Raw genomic sequence first — 20716 nt, forward strand, 5'->3', positions numbered from 1 at the left:
GGAGCATGTATATCAGTCACAGCTTAAAAATCGTAGACAGAAGAAAGATGAGGCTCTTCAAGAATATGAGGTAGATATTGCCAGATTAGTACGATATGCTTATCCAACAGCTCCCGAAGACATGATGGAAAAATTGGCCGTTCAAACGTTTATTGATGGTCTTCGTGATCATGAAATGCAGAGAACACTGCGATTAGCTCGTCACAAGACGCTGGTTGATGTCCTATCCGCCGCCCTCGAATACGAGTCAGCTACGCAGGCCTCTGGCGGGTACAGTAAAGTTAGGACTGTAAAAGAGGAAGGAGATGAAGATAAACTTGACCAGCTCGTTAATATGATGAAAAGCATGACATACAAGAAAACGAAGACCATCAGATGCTGGAATTGTGGCGAAATAGGACACGTACGAAGCTCCTGTAAGCACCCTAGGTACGACGCAAATCAAGAAACTCACCATCAGGAAAACTAGAACGGGTCAGCCTTAAGGGGGCAGCTTCGACCCAGAACTTTTCGAAAGACCCTCTCATACTAATAGCTTCTTTGAAATGTCGTGAAGATAGTGTATATGTAGATGGAGACATAAATGGTAAAAAGCATACGTTGTTGGTGGATACCGGAGCGACCAGAACCATTATACGCCCGACAGTTATAAACAGCCGAAAGAAACTGTTACCAACGAGGTTGCGACTTCGGACCGCTACAGGTGAAAATGCTAACATTCATGGAGAAATCCAGGTACAATTGGGAATTGGAGCAGAAAAGTTCGTCCATACTGTTATAGTTGCTGACATCGAAGAGGATGTTATATTAGGAATGGACGTAATGAATATGCATGGATTCCAATTGGATTTTAAGAATAAGGTAATCAAAGTTGGCAACGAGGAGGTATTTCTCCATCCACATAATGACAACACTGTGCAAGTAGCCATTACAGAAGATACAGTCGTGCCTGCGAGAAGCGAAACGATCATAGTAGCGCGGCTACAGGGATTTGTGGACGAAGGGAGACCTGTTATGATGGAGCCTTGGAACCACGACGATGAGGTTGGCCGAGGAATCATAATTGGAAAGGAATTGGTGACTTCGGCTAAGGAAATTCCTGTGAGACTTATCAATGTCAACGACTACCCAGTGACCATAAAGAAAGAGACAAAAGTAGGAACTTGTGTACCTGTGACATCCATAATCCGTCAGGCGACAACATCTGATAATTCCAACGACAAATTCGACCAAATGGTTGCAGTTGCAGGACAGTCTCTAAATCAGATGGAGAAAAGGAAATTAAGGGAATTTCTTCGGCAGTATCGTGATATTTTCGTACCGAAAGGAGGAAAGACGGGAAGAACTACCGTTGTTAAGCATAAAATTGATACTGGTAATGCTAAGCCAATTCGTCAAACAGCTCGACGATTACCACAGGCGAAAAGAGAGGAAGCTGAAACGATTGTTCAGGAAATGAAGAAAGACGGGGTGATAGAACCTTCTACGAGCCCATGGGTCTCTCCGGTGGTCCTGGTTAAGAAGAAAGACGGAACGACGAGGTTCTGTGTGGATTACCGTTTGCTGAACAACGTTACCAAGAAAGATAGTTATCCTCTGCCTCGGATCGATGACACATTGGACACATTGGCTGGAAGTAAATTGTTTTCTACTTTGGATTTGAAGTCTGGATACTGGCAGGTAGAAATGGACCCAGTAGATAAAGAAAAGACAGCCTTCACCACAGGATCTGGATTGTGGCAATTCAACGTTATGCCATTTGGACTCTGCAATGCTCCTGCGACATTTGAGAGGCTTATGGAAAATGTGTTGAGAGGGTTATCTTGGAAAACATGCCTGGTTTATTTAGATGACATAATCGTCTTGGGGGAGACATTCGAAGAACATCTGAAGAATTTAGAAAACGTTTTTAATCGACTTAAAGCTGCCCAATTGATGTTAAACCCCAAGAAGTGCCAGCTATTTCAAGGTAAAGTCAATTATCTGGGTCATATAGTCAGTAAAGAAGGAGTGGCCGTGGATAAGGGAAAAATCGATTCCATTAAGGAATGGCCAAAACCAACTGACAAACATCAAGTGAGAAGTTTTCTTGGACTATGTACTTACTACCGGAGGTTTATTAAGAAGTTTGCAGATATCGCTAAGCCATTAACGCGACTTACAGAGGAAGCAAGAGAATACCGCTGGGATATAGACTGCCAAAATGCCTTTGAGACCTTGAAAAAGCATTTAATAACAGCACCAATTTTAGGGTATCCACTGCCAGAAGGAGAGTTCATCTTAGATACAGATGCAAGTAATGTGGGAATTGGAGGAGTGCTGTCTCAGATTCAAGGAGGACAGGAACGAGTCCTCGGATATTTTAGTAAAGTTCTTTCAAAACCTGAGCGGAATTATTGCGTCACGAGAAGAGAACTTCTGGCAGTAGTGAAATCAGTAGAGCACTTCTATCAATACCTCTATGGAAGGAAGTTTTTAATCCGAACCGACCATGCCGCCCTTAAGTGGTTGATGCAGTTTAAGAATCCAGAGGGTCAGATAGCCAGGTGGATCGAACGACTCCAAGAATACGACTTTAAGATTGAGCACCGAGCCGGAGTTAGCCACAGAAATGCTGATTCTCTTTCCAGAAGGCCATGCCCAGCAGAGTGTTCCCACTGCAACAAAACGGAATCCAAGGAAGCAGCAGTGCTAAGAACGACGATTGTCAACGACGACTGGACGCCTACTAAGATAAGGGAAGAACAAGAGAGAGATCCAGTTATACAGAAAATCCGAAAATGGAAAGAGGAAAACCGTCGACCACCTTGGCAGGAAATATCAAACCTATGCTCAGTAGTTAAGACGTATTGGGCCCAGTGGGACTCATTTATCATCGAAGATGGCTTGCTCAAACGAGTCCTGGAAAATGATGACGGTTCAGAGAAGAGAAGACAGTTGGTGATCCCAAAGAGCAGAATAGCCGAAGTACTTCGTCAGTTACACGACAGTCCATCGGGAGGGCATTTTGGTGTAAGGAAAACCCTTCAGCGAATTCGGGAACGGTTTTATTGGATGAACAGTTCCGACGATGTAAAAGACTGGTGTAAGAAATGTACTATTTGTGCCACGAGTAACGGGCCTTACCGAAAAAGGAGAGCTCCTATGAGACAATATAATGTTGGAAGCCCGTTTGAAAGAATAGCTTTGGACATCGCTGGGCCATTTCCAGAAAGTGAAAATGGAGGCAAGTACATGCTGGTAGGAATGGATTACTTCACTAAGTGGGTCGAGATTTACGCACTTCCAGACCAGAAGGCCGCCACCGTTGCAGATAAGTTGATCCAAGAATATATCAGCCGATTTGGAGTGCCTTTGGAGATCCATAGTGACCAAGGCAGGAACTTCGAAAGCGATCTATTCCAAGGAATATGTGATAGACTAGGCATGAAGAAAACAAGAACTACCGCGTATCATCCGCAATCGGATGGTATGGTAGAACGAATGAATAGGACAGTTGGCAAGTATTTGACAAAGATGGTGTCCGATCATCAGCGAGACTGGGACCAATACCTTCCGTTCTTCACAATGGCCTACAGATCTGCTGTTAACGAATCAACAGGCCAGACACCAGCCAAAGTCCTATTCGGACGCGAAATGCGACTACCTGGTGATCTCGAGTTTGGATGTCGACCTGGAGAAGACGTAGCAGGTGAAGATTATGTGATCGAATTACGAAGAAGAATGGACGATGTACATGAGTTGGTCCGTTCCCACCTTCAGATCGCTAGCGACCGAATGAAGAAACGGTACGATATACAAGCCGAAAAGGGTTGCTTTAAGAAGAACGACAAGGTCTGGCTCTATAACCCCAAGAAGCGAAAAGGTTGTTCTCCCAAATTGCAGCAGTTTTGGGAAGGCCCATACCTAATTATGGAGAAGATCAACGATGTCATCTACCGAATAAGCAAGATTCCGAAGGGAAAGCCGATGATAGTACACCATAACCGGCTGGCGTCTTTCGAAGGTGACCACGACGTAGAGGAAGAAGTGGAGGTAAACCAAGTCCAAGACGTGTCTGACCTCACGTTTGAGGAATTCATGGGTGCCTATGGAGGTACCGGTAAAGCAAGACATGGTGTTACCACTGAAGAAAAGCAAGATCTACTCGCGCTCCCCGATGACTACTCGCTGGCCCTTACCATCCCGGCCAGTATCAAAGACGCACCAGGGTTGGCATCCGTCTTTCGAAGGAAGTTTGGTCGAGTTGCAGAACTGCAATGCCAGGTGCCAGCTCCCGGTAAAACCTTGAAACTCCAAGATGCATCACGTTACCTTTTCTACCTGGTAACAAAAGACACTGCCCGTGACCAACCTACCTACTGAGATGTATGGGAAGCCTTACTTCAATTGAGAGAGCACGTACTAGAGTCCGACGTGCAAAAGTTAGCCATGCCAAAGTTGGAGTGCCGCCAATTAGATTGGAGGGTTATCCGAAATATGGTGGAAGAGATCTTTAAAGACACCGAAGTCCAGGTGTTAGTCTGTTGCAATCCGCATAGTTACTGGTGCGGAGAGAAAACCGTCCCTTGTCATTTTTATACAACTGGAAGTTGTAAAAGAGGGTCCAGTTGCCGATACCAGCATACCGTTCCGGTTCCAGTCCCGACAAGGTTCCAGGAGGAACAATCTTTTAAGAGGGGGGCAATGTTACGATAAATTCTGACCCAAAACCGTAAATATATTTATTACTAATATTTTCATTCATTCACGTATTTTTTAGGTAATGCCTACCTGACACACGATGGGTCCCCCTTTGTAATAAAATCAACAATTCGAACCTTCTGGAGACAAGCCGATTTAACCATACCGGTTCTGAGAACAATTCGCCGCTCTGTCTAGAAGGCCTTTCAGCAAAACAGCGGTCTATGTTCGATGTGTTTCGAGAAACAACTGTTTTCATTCTCGAATAACAGGACTTTATATTTATAGAGGAATTTTGGTTATGGAGGGACAGTTAATAAAGAAAATTCGCGCTCGCGATATTGTTGTTACGCTCGCCTACTAATAAATTATTGTATATTTAGTGATAAATAAATAAATATCAGTTATTGTGCTTTTTAATGAATTAAGATAAGAACAAGACATTATAAATTAAATAAACAATTAATAAATTCACAACAATATATTCATTGATGTATATCACATTGCACCCGTGATGCCTACACAAGCGAGTCCAAGCACCTTCTGCACTTGACATCCAATAATAAGTATGATTGCAACCCAATGGGAACCCAATATAATAGCTGGGTAAAGAGTGGGTCCGAAACAAGGGGAACAAAACAGGTTTACCGATATAAACCAGAAGGTACGGGAGTCAGCGAAAGGTTACTAAAGAGATAGTGGGTTGAGTTTACCGAAAGTACAAGCTGAATATAGCCGCAAATGTCAACCATGAAATAAAATATTTCGGTTTGGCAGTGTTGGGATGTTTTTATAATGCATATGTTGTATGCTTCAAATATAAAGAGACACAGCTTTTAAAAAGTATATTTTGATTATACTATTTTATGAATTCTACAATTTTTAATTTATATGAAACAATAACGAGTAAATATTTGTCCCTTTCTATTGCCATAAAAAATTTTTAATAATTAACTGCAAGTATCTCCAAAGAAACAAATATTTACTCATTCTTCTTTTATATAAATCAAAAATTGCAGAAATCATAAAACAATATTCAAAATATACTTTTCTAAATATTTATCTCTTTATATTTGAAGCATACAGCTACATTATAAAATACATTATTATACATATATATATATATATATATATATATATATATATATATATATATATATATATATATATATATATATATATATATATATATATATATGTTAGATCACTAATCACGTATTTGACTTTTTAAAAAAAGAACTTTATTTGTTACAAATTAAATATTAAATAATAGTACACAATTAAATTAATTTAAAATGACTACAATAACTGGACTGGTCGAAGTTGCAGCTAAGAGTGGTTCCGGCATCTGAGAATGGTAATTTATATGTTTGGTATGAAGTGCTGAATTGCTGTTCCCATGAATATTGGCCAACGGTTCGTACAAAGTTCTAATGCGTGCTCAGCGGTTTCTATGGGAATGGGATGATGAAATCTGAAGTAGGCGAACTTAAGCTAGTTCAAGGTTAATATTTTCTCATATAACAGCTCCCCTTATTAGTGAAAAGTCAATGCCATTGCTTTGACTTTTACAGAGTAATTGGTGTTTCTGCTTCGCTTTCTTGTTGGACATTGGGTCTTCTTCTGAAGGAGGCTAAGCCCTGAAGTTTCTGTCTAATGGAATTTCTGCGTGGTAATGAAGTTGGACGCTGATCCTGGGACAAGGAGATTGCAATTTTTGGGAATATTTTGGTTCGGTATTTGCAGAAAAGGTATAAGATAACTAGGATAATAATCAGGGATAAGGTTGATATAGTGAATAAGGGTAGATGTTCCTCAATGAATGATTGGCTCATAATATGGTCCAGTTCTTCTGAATATTGGTCCAATTTGTGTTGTGCAATATTTAAGTCATCTACGTTGATCTTACTGAGTTTTAGTGGTTTCAATTTTGATAGGTGACTCTTTGTCTCAAAATGGTCACAGCATCTGTAGGGTACGTTAACTGGGTGACTTCTATACGTGATATTTGTATATTTCTCAATTTGGTCTCTAGCATGAATTCTGGTACTGCCGATGAATGCAATACATTCGGGAATTAATCTTAAGATTGAATTTGTTTTGATTATTTGTGTAGTGACGTCTTTTCTTGCACATTTGATTGTTACTGGTAATGGATCGGAAATGGTTAGTAACCATAAATTTCGGTCAATTTCTTGTACATTGTAACCTTGTGCCAAGAGCATGGACATCTGGCAAGTTTTTGGTAAGTTGCTGAGAGGTTTCAAAAGCTGGGCTTCACATATAGCATCTGTGTCTATGGGATACGGAAGAATGTCTGTACACATTCTTTGGTTTTGACTGATTTGTTTGCATTTTTCGGTGTCCATGGGTACGACATATGAAATTGAATCATCATCTCGCGCTATGTATTTATGAACAGTTGAAAGTATATGATGAAAACCAGTTTGATTATCTAATATTGGTATTGAATATAATTGATACAAGGTGAATATTTCGGGATCAACTAACGGAATTTCGAGAACGAAAACAATTTTTGAATCAAGCTGATAAGCTTTCAGTTTTATTATGTCAATATACTGAGCTATATTTGACATATAAGTGGGTAGAGGCAATACGTTATTTTGTAATGACTATGAGATTTCTTTTAATGCGTCCATTAAGTCTATGGGCGAAATAATAGAACTATGTAGAATTTGCAGGCGAGAGAATGTGATAGAATTTAGTATATCATTTAAATAATTTTCTAAAAATACGTAGCTTTCCATTAAGGACTCACATAAATCTAGTATTTGTAATTGTGCTTGGTAAAAGGAGATGTCATTATTAATGTCCAGAAGTGTAGTCTCGATAGTTTTTAAGTCTTTGTTAAAAGTTTCTTCGTCTATTTGCAATTTTTGAATTGTAGTGTTGAAAGTTCTTATAACTGAAGTAGTAACAGATATTTGATTTTTTAGGAGATTTTCAATTTGAGTTTCATCGGAATTTATCTTATTTATACATTTATTAAAGTATTCGCCATCAGAGGCGTCTAAATTTCCAGTAATAGATTTCCAGATTGTTCCAATACCATTTACTAAACCGCGTTTTAGGCGTTTATTATAAGGTACTGTGTCAGAGGTTATTTCTTTATATTTTAAAGAGATTTGTTTTAGCAGACTAACATGTGTCTGTACTTCGGCTTGAAAGGCAAGTTTTCTCGGTGTATCCACGTTAATAAATTTTTCTAACAGGTTTTCCAAAATTCTGTCATTATTGGATATTGTAGTTTTGATAGGTAATAATTCTTTGTAAACAAGTAAAGTCCATTTGTCATTAGATATTCGTATAGTTCCTTTTCATGAAAAAATATTCCAATTGTGTTATTAATTGGAGTGAGGAGAATTTGGGATTGGGCGATAGAAAGGAGTCCATAGAATCTGTAAAGGAAAATTATTCAAAATAAGGTTTCAGTCTGTCAAAATTTACTTTAGAGGTTTGGTTAGTTTTGGGGTTAAGGATAATTGCGGAATTTGAAAAAACTTCTTGAATTTCGAAAGGTCCATTAAAAAGATTATCCGATTTTGATTTAATTTGGGATTCTTTTACGTAAACTTTGTCACCAATTTTAAAATCAAGTCTTCGTTCTGAAATATTCTCGTCAAATCTTACTTTCGCCTTTTCTTTCTGTCTTTCTGTTTTTGCTCTGGCTACTTTGTAAAAATATTCCATGCGATTATTCAGGTCTCGAATATATTTACTCATTAGTGTTTTTTGATTGTATAGAGTTTCTGGTGGTCGGCCTGCAGTGTGCCCAAATATAAGTTCATATGGTGTGAAACCGTGGGTCTTATTCTTTGTGTTGTTATAGCATATTATTGCATAAGGAAGTATAGTGAAGGGATGATCGTTTGGGTTCTCGGCTTGATTTGCTCTAATCATTTCTGAGAGTGTGGCATGAAACCTTTCTATAGATCCATTAGATTGTGGATGGTTAACGCTAGAAAATGTTAGTTTAATGTCGTATAATTCGCATAGATCTTTGATTATAGCATTCTCGAATTCTCGACCGCAGTCACAATGAATTCTTAGTGGTGTTCCATAGTGTTGAAAAAAGAGTAGGAGTGTCTTGACTACTGTTACTGCCTTTTTGTCTTCCAAAGGATAGGCTTGCGTGAATTTTGTCAATTCGTCACGAATAGTTAAAGCGTAGTTCCTAGTAGGGTATTCGAATATATCCATATTTATTCTTTCGAATGGTGTTTTTGGAGTTTCTGTTATGACCAGTGGTCCACTTAAGTTTTTCCTGCAAATCTTAACTTTTTGGCAAATTTCACATGCTTTTACAAATTTCTCTACATCTTTTGTTAAATTCTTCCAATTGTATTTCTGCTTTATTCTTCTGACAGTTTCGTTTATTCCTCGATGTAAATTGTTTTTACCACAATGGTAATGATCTAAAATTTGAGGGATTTCGTCTTCGCTGGCTGTTTTAATTATATTTTGACAGATTCTTAATTTTAATTCTTTGTCAGCAAAAATATAAGAAAATATTTCTAGGATAGGTAGTTCGAGATTATTTTCGACGCAATATATTTTTGATTCATCGAATTGATCTTTATTTGCAAAAAGTAGAAGAAACAAATGTGATATTACTCGTTCGGGATCAAACGGTAATGGTATAATAAAATATTTTCGATCTTTTACAGTTTTGCTGTGTACAATATTAATTCTTCGGTTACTATATTCCATGTTTTCTTCGAATATGTCATTCATTATTTTCTCGTGGAGTTCTTCAAGTTTATTTTGCCAAAAAAATGTAACAATATTTTTGTTGGATTTGTCTAATAAGTCCGTATTCGATGTTTCAATTTTAGAATAATCGATTATTGACTTAGTTCTATACAGTTCGATAAACTTGTCAAGTTCTTCGGACATTTTTCCTATATTTTCTTCATCGTCGTCTTCGTTTTCTTGAGTTTCCGTGTCATCTTCATTCGATGCATGTAATGAGATTTTTGATTGAAAGTTTGCACAATCCTTGAAATGGTTAATCTTTATCCTTGAGAGGGCATCTGCATTTCTGTTTATTTTTCCTGCGCGATGTTCTATTTTATAATTGTATTCTTCGAGTTTTAGGCGCCAACGCGCTAATCGGCTTCCGGGATCTTTTATCGAGAAAAGCCATGTAAGGGGTCGATGATCGGTAATCAGGGTGAATTTTCGGCCAAAAAGATATGGTCTAAAATGTTTGACTGCCCATACGATAGCTAATAGTTCTCTCTCTATCGTCGAATATTTTGTTTCGGCACCGCATAATGTTCTGGAGGCATAAGCTATGGGTAAATCTTTTCCAATAGGGCCTTGTGATAGAACAGCTCCAATCGCGAATGCACTAGCGTCAGTTGTTAGTAAAAATGGTTCCTCAAAATTGGGATATATAAGTATTGGATCCGAAGTTAAAATATTTTTTAGTTCGTTAAAGGCTTCTTTGCAATCAGAATTAAAAATAAAAGGTACGTCTTTCTGAAGTAGTTTCGTAAGTGGTTTAGAAATTTTGGCAAAATTTGGAATAAATCTTCTATAGTAACCGGCTAAGCCTAAGAATGACTTTATTTCTTTGGTGTTCTTTGGTTCCGGGAAGTTTTTGATGCAAGATATTTTAGCTGGATTTGTTTTTACACCATTTTCTGTTACAAGGTGGCCCAAATATGCTACTTCTTTTCTTAAAAATTCGCACTTGTCTGGCTGTATTTTTAAATTTGCTTTTCGTAACCTTTTAAAAACTTCTGTTAGTCGTGACATGTGATCATGAATAGTGGGTGAGTAGATAATTATGTCATCCATATACACTAAGCATCTTTCGTTTTGTATTCCTAAGAGGATGTTGTCCATTACTCTCTGGAAAGTAGATGGAGCATTCATTAGTCCGAATGGCATGCGAACAAATTCGTAATGTCCATTTTCGACGGAAAAGGCCGTTTTCTGGATGTCTTGTGGCTCGATTTCAATCTGGTGAAATCCAGACGCTAAATCTAGTGTTGTGAAGTATTGGCATCTTCCTAGTTGGTCCAATAGTTCTGATATTTGTGGTAGAGGATAACGGTCTTGTACTGTGAGTTCGTTGAGTTTTCGATAATCAATAACAACTCGCCATTTTTGTTTTCCTGACGCATCTAATTTCTTCGGTACGACCCAGACTGGACTCGACCAGGGCGAGACACTTTTCTGGATTATTCCTTCTTCTAACATTTTATTAATTTGCGTCTTTACCTCTTCCTTATGTATTTGAGGATATCTATAGGATTTAGTGAAGACAGGTTTAGCGTTGTTTGTTTCGATTTTATGCTTGATTTCGTTTGTGAAGGTCAGTTTGTCGCCTTCGACATAAAATATATCTTCGTATTCAGTACATATATCTAGAATTAGTTCTTGTTCTTCGCAATTTAGATGATCAATTCTTAGTTGTTCTTTAATTATTCGTGTTCTATCTACTACGGGTTCTTCAAAATCATTTCCGTTGTAGGATAGGATTATCTCCGAATTTTTGAAAGGTTCGATTGAAATGTCTGAAAATTCGATTGTCTTCGGCATAGCATTAGCATTTAGTACGGAAGTTAAGAATTCTCCATTTTCATCTACATGGACTAATGCATGAGGTAATCTAACTTTTTCTATTTCTTGAGCTGATAATATGGCATCTGTATTTGATAAGTTGCATTTTAGTCTGCATATTTGTTCGGTCCGGCTGTCAATGGTAATTCTGTTTTTTCCTTTTATTCGTTTTCTCTCTGGCCTTTCAAGATTTTTGTCTTGATCTCGGTTTTTTACGATAGTATATTTTTCATTTATAGGGTTTTGATATTTTAAATTTGATTCCTGTTTAGAATCTGATTTAATTTTTATTTTAGGTTCGTTTTGTGTTGTTTCTGTAGGGTGTGTCGGTGTTTTGTCTTTAGGAGGTGTGTTTGTCTCGTGTCCTACTTTGTGAAGGGTGACAGTTTTAAAATTTGTATGCAACTGTCGGGATTTGAGATCTATTACGCATTCATAATGATCTAGAAAGTCTAGGCCTATTATGCCATCGAAATCAATGTCTAAATTGAAAATAAAGACTTTGTGAGGATTATTGTCAGTGAAGGGAATCAGGACAGATTCTGTTATTAACAATTTTTGATCGGTTATACCTTGAATAGTAACGTTTTCAGGAAATCTATTATGATAATTGCGTGCTGTGTTTTCTTTGAAAACAGTGATTCCAGCACCTGTGTCGATTAAAAGTTTAAAAGTGTTGGTAGCATCGTTAATGTAATATAAATTTTTGGAACTCATTGTATGAAATGGAGTTACATGAATGTCTGTTCGGGAAAATTGAGATCCGGATGAAAGTTGTCTAAGTTGAGTGCTTGGATTTGTTCTTGGATATTCGTAATATCCGTTGAGGGGTTCGTATGATTGGGAGGATGATTTTGATTCTGAAGTGAAAGAAAATCCTGATAATTTTGTGTGTTATTGGTTTCGTAAATGTTATCAGTTTGTGGATTATTTTCTGTATAATAATCCGTTTCATAGTTTTCATAGGTATCGGTATTATAATAATTATCTGTATAGTAATCGTCTGTATAATAGTTAGTCGTCATTTCATCAGGGTATTCGTTTAAAACATGTGCTCTTTGGAAGTTTGGGTTTCTTTGAATAACAGATGGACGATTTTGATTTTGAGATGAAAAGGAAGGTCTCTGTTGGTTGAAATTTGGATTATTGGACGAATATTGATTCCTATTAGGGTTCTGATTGTTTTGATAGTTGTTAGGTCCATTATTATATTGGTTTTGGTAACCGTGTGGCCTAGAAAAAGTTTGGTTTGGCTGTACGAAACGTGAAGAGCGGCATTCACTATTTAGATGACCAATGCGGCCACAATTTGTACATTTTGTAAACTGAGATGAGGGTCTTCTCATTGGTTGAGAGGGTTTAGGAATAGTTGATCTAGAATTAGATTTTTGTTCTTCAAAATATGACAATTGAAGTTCGCGTCTAATACGATTGCTTGCTTCAATGAGATCTTTTGGATTACTAGCCCTAATAATTTGTCCTAGACGAGGTTCTAAACCGGTTAAAAGTGTGTTTAGGGCCATGGTATCGATTAAGTCACATTGGGCAGTTTTTTGATCTGGGGATAAATTTGCTACTTGGATCGAGGCGTGCATTTTTGCATTCAGAACTTGTAAACGGTTAAAGAAAGTTAGAGGAGATTCGTTAGATAGTTGTTTTAGTCTTTGTAAGTCTTGTATTAAAGAGGTCAGGTCTCTACTGTCTCCGAAATGTAGATTTAGTAATTGTTTTATTTCTGTATAAGAAATTGGTTTTCTAGAATTAATAAGCTGTGCAGCTTTACCTTTAAGTTTATTTTTTACGTGAATCGTTAATAGAACGCGCTGATCGCCTGTGGCCATTTTAAAAGCACAGTCGCACGCATCTAAAAATGTAGAAAGAGAAATCGGATCGCCTTCAAATTCTGGGATAATAGAAAATATTTCCGAAAGCTTGTATGGTTCGATTTCTTGTTGAGTCTGGGAACGTGTCTCGGGCATTTTTCGAGATATTTTTAAACGAAAATGAAAATAGAAGTATGGAGAAATATAAAATGTATCAGTATATAAGGGAGAAAAAAAAATGTGGTGGTATATAAAGGGCAAAAATGTATCAATATAAAAATATCAAATAATATATCAGCAAAAATGTATCAAATATACCAAATAAAAATATATCAAGAAAAATATACCAAAATATAGCAAGTAAAAAAAATATGTCAATAAAATATCAGTATAAAATAGTATGTAAAGAAATATCAATAATTTCAAATATTAGATAATCAACTTGTATTTTTTTTTTATGTATCTTGATTAATTGACTTGCAGTATAGTCAATTTCGTAAATAATATAACAAAATTATTAACGAGATGATTCAAAATCCACTTACATAAAGAAGAACATCGGGACGCCTTGTTCTCTCTGCTCAGCTACCAGGGGCTTCACTAGGTGTTCCTTCCGTAGATTACAGGAGTGAGGTTGTTCGGAGATGCTTTCTTCTTTAAGGGTTGTCTTGTTCTCTCTGCTCGGCTACCAGGGGCTTCACTAGGTGTTCCTTCCGTAGGTCACAGGAGTGAGGACTTCCGTAGATTCTTTGTTCCGTTAAGGGATGAGAATCCGCCGCTGCCAGTGAGTATACACGTGTTCTAGCAACGTTAACCGGATCCTACTGACTTTGCGCCAATTGTTAGATCACTAATCACGTATTTGACTTTTTAAAAAAAGAACTTTATTTGTTACAAATTAAATATTAAATAATAGTACACAATTAAATTAATTTAAAATGACTACAATAACTGGACTGGTCGAAGTTGCAGCTAAGAGTGGTTCCGGCATCTGAGAATGGTAATTTATATGTTTGGTATGAAGTGCTGAATTGCTGTTCCCATGAATATTGGCCAACGGTTCGTACAAAGTTCTAATGCGTGCTCAGCGGTTTCTATGGGAATGGGATGATGAAATCTGAAGTCGGCGAACTTAAGCTAGTTCAAGGTTAATATTTTCTCATATAACATATATATATATATATATATATATATATATATATATACATTATACATTATAAAATCATGCCAACACTGATAAACCGAAATTTTTTGTTCCATGTTTGACATTTGCGGCTATAATCAGCTCGTACTTTCGGTAAACTCAACCAGATAGTGTATAGTAAACGAAGAAAAAACAAAATATGCAAATAACAATACCAAGTAAAAATGTTCTCACTTTAATTCTCTAAAAATAAAACTAAAAATATAAAAATCACTAACCTTCTTCTCTGTTTCCTCATTGTTCCTCTTGTTCATTCTTGTCTTGGGACGAGGACCTTCAACTGCAACTTCCTCGATTTTCTTTTCCTCTTGTACTTGTTTCTTTTGTCTCGTTTTCGTCCTTGTACTTCTTGTTTCGGTGGCAGCTTCTGCAGCTAAAGCAGCAGTTTCTTTTTTAGTCTGTTTCCTTTCATTGTCAGGTTCCTTATCTTCTGTTATGTCAATCATTGTTACTGTTGTATTTTGAATCATTACGTCCGAAGGTTTACCATTGCAGATCTTAAAATATAAAGAAAGGATACTAGAGATGGAAACAGTATCAATTAAAATCATTTTTGGAGTCTTAAAATCTCTTCTTCTAAAGAAACTGAAATAATTGGCAATGGGAAATTTATATTGAATGGAAATTTAATCCTTTCTAAGGAACTTATTTTAAGGAATTTATTATAAAGAAGTAGAAAATATTTTATAAATTATGTTATTACATATGTATGTACATTCCCCTGCACAACGACTTCAAAAGGTTCTTTCAAAAGATCAAACAAATGAAATCGGACTGATTACATTGAAAAACCTTAATAATAACCATACAGAGAGCCTAACTGAAACTATTAGAGAGCTGTTAAAGACTCATTTTCCTGGTTCTCAACAAATACTAGATGAACCGCAAAGTATCCAGCTAGTAGAGGCTTCCAGTTGCCTCAACAGATCCAGCCGGCAACTAGCGGAAAAAATCTTTACAAAAAACAAAATCGAATTGGCCATTAAAAGCTTCAAATCTTTTAAATTCTCCAGTAAGGACGGAATATTTTCCGCTTCACTCCAAAAAGGCTTCATGCAAATACAGCCGCAACTACAGTGGATTTTTATAGCAAGCCTTGTGTTATGTCACATTCCAAAAGGTGGTGTTTATACGAAAGACGGGAAAACGTTCTACAGACGAACCAAAGTCTTATCGCCCCATATGTCTCTCCTCCTTTCTCCTAAAACCAATGGATTGCATAAGAAGCGAAACCACTTCACAAACATTAATTTGCCTGCCAGACAACCAAATCCAGTATAAATTCTCTGAACTCACTAGTCAAAAGTATTGAAAAGATAATAGTGGCAAAAGAAATGGCTCTGCACTTTCATTGATATAGTGGGAGATGTAAATACAATTTGCAGGCTCCAATTATGAATGGCATCACATTAGACTATTCCAAAGAAGTAAAATATCTGGGGGTATCGCTAGATCAAAAACACCTGGAATAGTCATAGTAAAAAAATCTTATCCAGAGCTTTGGTGGCAAGTTGGACCTGCCGCAAGACATTTGGAAAAACTTGGGGACCTAAAACCGAAAATGCACCTCTGGTCATATAAAAGATTATCAGAATCACAGGGATAATGTCAACATGCCCTGCTGCAGCTCTAGAGGCGATGCTGAACCTTGCTCCCTTGCAGTTCTTCATAAGAAAGGAGGCAGTAACTACCGCCTTAAAACTACGACAGACACAAATAATGAAACCTAGAGATCTAGTTGGCCACCTAAAAATCTTGGAAGAAATTCTATTGGATTCTAAGGACATGCTGACAGATGCCATGCCAGTCAAATTCGACATCGAAACACTGTTTGAAGTGGTCATAACAAACCAAAAATTGGGTGAAGTTGAACAGAAACTGGAAAAAGGTTCACTCGTATGGTATACGGATGTATCTAAGATAGATGAAAGGGTAGGAGTGCGAGTTACTGGGTCCAATTTCAGCCTATCTAAATTTCTTGGAAATGACCCAACTATCTTTTAGGCAGAAATATATACTACACACATTAGTGCCCAAGAATGTCTCAACCGAGACACTCGTAAGGCAAAATTCTTTATTTTATCAGACAGCCAAGCTGCCTTAAAGGCTCTAAAGTCATTTACTTGTGAGTTAAATTAGGTTTGAGACTCTCAATCCCTCAAGAAGCTGGCGAAACGCAACAAACTAACTTTTATGTGGGTGCCAGGTTACAAGGGAATTGCATGAAATGAGGAAGCTGACAGACTTACAAAAAAAAGGGTCTAATACCCCATTCCAGGGTCCAGAACCCTTCTATTGACTATCGAAAAGCCACATCAGAGAGGAACTCCGGACCTGGGAACTCAGTGGGAAACCAGTGAATCAACTAAGATTACACTGGTTTAACACACCAGTACAAAGGCTAGCAAAAGGTCCCATAAAAGTGTCGCCTACTGCAACAAACCGCCTTCTCGAAATGAGTAAAAAAGGTATAAAAATGGTCACTGGCCTTCTCACTGGTCACTGCCCTTTGAGATATATCATCTCAAAAAAATGGGCAAATCAGATAGTGAGAACTGTTGTTTGTGTGACACCGAAAAAGAAACAGCAGAATATATATTATGCAACTGCATAGCAATGTTCTGCAAATGACTAAAATTACTAGGAGAGGTCAGCCCAGCGCCCTCTGACATAGGAAACAAATCACCTAGGAAGCCAATCAACTTCATCAGATGTATTGGCATCCTAGAATTCAACTAGGTATGCACAAAAGCTCTCTAAAGGTTGAAGCATGGTGAGGCTGCATGGCCTTAACGACCTATACAATCTAATCTAATGTAGGTACTCATTATTGATTTATTAAAATTACTGCAACATTCAAGACAAGAAAAAATTTTAAAAATTTGAAATATGAATAAAACTTAAGATATCTTACACACTCTTTGTTTACTATACCTAAATGACTTTATACTAATATTTAACTGACCAGACAGAAACAGAGTATCAAAAAAGTTTACCTCTGAATATTCAAGAACTTTCTTGGTCTTGGTACGAGTAGATCTTTTGACAGGTTCCACTGGTTCTTCCTTAATTTTCTTTTTCTTAGGTGGCAGCGCTGTAGGTGCTAACATTTCTCCAGGCTGTTCAGGTTGTTCGGTAGTATCATCTATAAAGATAAACACTTATGAGAACATGTGGTGATTAGTATAAGTCAGAAAAATAAACCTTTAACAGATGATGATAAAGAATGTTCCTATGATCAATTTAATAATATTTATTTATTGATAAGAAACGAGACAAACCCACTGTCAAAATTATACAAGAATGCAACATTAAAGAAATATACAATAAAACCTAATATACAAAAAAAGTTCTAACTTAAATAAATTTTTTACATATAAACAAAAGAAAATCAATCAATAACAAATTGAAATCAATAAAATTATTCAAGAATATTTTATGTACATTCACTGTCAGTCCAATATCACTTTATATTCGTAAGGAAAACCTTTAATTTATTCTCAAAATCAATAACAAATTGCAATCAATTCAACAACAAGTTCAACAACCAAAAAAAGTCAACAAAATTAAATAAAAATATTGTGCATGTTCTCTGCCAATTAAAATATTACTTTATATTTTTAAGAAAAAACTTTAATGTATCTTTAAAACTTTTAACTGTCCTACAATCTTTTAATTCATTAGGCAATTCATTGAGTTCTTTGAAACCTCTAAATAAAATATAGATGAATACAATTAATAAGTACACACTTATCCATACAAAACTGTAAAGCTATTTATACATGAGTAAAACATCTATCTTGTGAGGTATCTAATTAGCATGCATGGGAATTCAGATTATATCTCTATTTGAATCATAATTAGTTCTGTGATGAAGAACATGGAAAATTGAATTCTGATGCAGATTTCTGAGCACATATAAGTTCTTTGATAGATTTTTGCTCAGAGAGTCAATACGTTGACCCCATTGATGCTTGGGTCTAGATGTACTCCAAGGAACTTCACACTTGTCACATTTGCGTTTTCAGCCTGGGTATCCCTAAGAGCAAAAACAGCCCTGTTGGTCTTTGCTTCATTAAGCAACAGCCTCTTAACACAGAACCATTCTTTAGTATAAAACAGTGCAGACCTGGATCCCCTAAGGGAGTCCGCAACTGTGTCAGCTGAGAAGGATACTGTGGTGTCATCAGCAAAGAGTGTGTATGTATCGTTTGATTCAATGCTTGTAAGTCATTAATATAATAATATATTAGAAATAGTATGAGTCCAAGGACGGAGCTATGAGGAACACCAATATTAACAACACTCTCCTCTGACAGCCTGTTTAGATTTACTCTGCTAACCTCAATCTCGTTTGTATCATCACCACAACAAACAATTCTGCTCTTATCAATGAAATGTATGTTCTCACTCCAGTCTCTTTTAGAACAAGAGTTATGGAAGAGAGCACCGCACTTTACACATATAATAACACTTAAATTTTTCTACAACATTTAACAGTCGATATTTCAGGAGCGTTGCCAGTTGCCTGTTTACTAGATGACGCCATTTTTCCTTTCTATATAAGATAAATAATATTCATAAGATTAAAATTAAATTCAAATTGAAATATGGTTAACACTGGTTAATTAAAAGCCCTAGGGAACCCTGGAGAGTACATTGATATTAATAAAACATTACTATACAACTGAAAAAAGATATGTCAAATAATTTACAATATAAATGCTGTCTACTTTCTTTAGCTAAATAGTTATGCACTAGCGGACCAACTCGACATCGAGTTTTTTAAATGAAATTTTTATTTTCAAACCAAACCGGAAGTCGACCTCAAAACCGGAATGCAATTTTTAGTTCATCAAATGTCAACATGGATATCATTTAGCAGTTAATTTTGCATGCTGATCACGAATCCGGTGTCAGATTTTCTCTATCTTGACGTTTTATGCGCGTTTCGGGTCACTTCCGGTGTCTGATCGCAACCGGAAGTACATATTTAGATTCGTCTCGACGAGACCTTTCGATCCATATATACATTGTGGGGTCTAAAACTTAAAGTAAATTTTAACTTCCGGTCATCTCAAAACCGGAAGTGAATTTTTGTACCAAAAGTATATCTTGACAATCTCATACGTAATACTAATAATATTCCGAAAAAATATTTTAATTATCTAATATGGTTTTTGAGTAAAGTGGTGGACAAGAAAAGGGCTTAGCGTTTTAGTATATAAGATTAGCACAAAGATCCCTTAGTACCCAAAACACATAACTGATTGCCCAATAAGCTCTAACTTACTTGTTACTGAACTAGGAAGTTTCGGATCTACAGGAATCATTGAAACCTTTTCTTGTTTTATCCTAATTTGTGGTAAGCTTGTAAATGTTGCATCAGCTGGTGTAGCAGTTTTTTGTCTTGTTGTTCTCTTGGGCAAAGCAGATGTGGATGGAGTATTTGGCTCCACATTTTCTTTAGATTCTTTGATTGGCTCTTTACCTACAGAAAATTATATCATGTATAATAAGATAATATATTACATAGTTTACTGTGAAAATTGGTATGTGGGGTAGAGAGGGCACTATTTCAATTTTCCTAGATATGGTCAATTTTTTAAAAGTATCACTACACTCATTTGGTAGAAAAATACAGAAATTTTCCTTTAGCTGGTTCTATGTTAAAATATATCATTGAAAAACACAAAAAAGACTGTACACTTGACTCCACAAAAATACATTAAAAAATTTGGTTATGGTATGGGTTTCAAAACGATAGACATATAATACAAGATAGACTAGCTGCTGCAATACAGTTGTATTCCTCCAGTGCAACAGAGAAAACTGACGCAAAGCAGTCCCTACATCTCTATCTAATGGGCCTTGTTCATCAACGATGTGACCTCCTCATTGGTCATTAAGGTCATGTGGTTGATAAACCTGGCAAATTAGAAAAAGATGTAGGGACTGCTTTGTGTCAGTTTTCTCTGGTGCACTGGGTGAATGGGCTTGTATTGCAACAATTAGTCTATCTTGTATTATATGTCTATGGTTAGATGACATTTTTGATAGATGTGAAAAATTTGCAGATATTGCAGATGTCCCCTAACTTCATTTTAAAACTTTGTAATACATTTTGCCTGACTGTTCAGTTCTTCTTTATGGTAATTCTATCTTTTAATACCTGAATATTGGGAGGCTTTGTTTTATCAACTTTAATGTGAACTTTCTTTTAACATGACACCAATATCTAGATTTGTCTTTAATCATTTTCTGCAACATGGTTTGGATAAAAATTATTTTTGTTTTTTGTAACAATTTTAGTAGGTATTCATTTTGTTTCTATGTTTTCAATGTTTATATTTCCATGTTAGTTCATATGTATTTTAGATTTTATTACATACATGGTTTCTTCATGAACACC

The 20716-nt window shown here is 36.4% G+C and overlaps 1 protein-coding gene across 1 annotated transcript in view; it reads right to left on the bottom strand.

Annotated features, from left to right (window-relative positions):
• LOC140441547 (uncharacterized) overlaps positions 1-20716 on the bottom strand; it is a 49297-nt gene that overhangs the window by 23705 nt on the left and 4876 nt on the right. Inside the window, exons 3-5 of the mRNA XM_072532335.1 lie at positions 19598-19795; positions 17301-17449; positions 14523-14801 (exon numbers count right to left, since the gene is read on the bottom strand). Coding sequence (XP_072388436.1) covers positions 14523-14801; positions 17301-17449; positions 19598-19795 — 626 coding nt within the window. The remainder of the gene's footprint in view (positions 1-14522; positions 14802-17300; positions 17450-19597; positions 19796-20716) is intronic.

Source organism: Diabrotica undecimpunctata, chromosome 5 (assembly GCF_040954645.1).
Source record: "Diabrotica undecimpunctata isolate CICGRU chromosome 5, icDiaUnde3, whole genome shotgun sequence".
NCBI classification, from domain to species: Eukaryota; Metazoa; Arthropoda; class Insecta; order Coleoptera; family Chrysomelidae; genus Diabrotica; species Diabrotica undecimpunctata.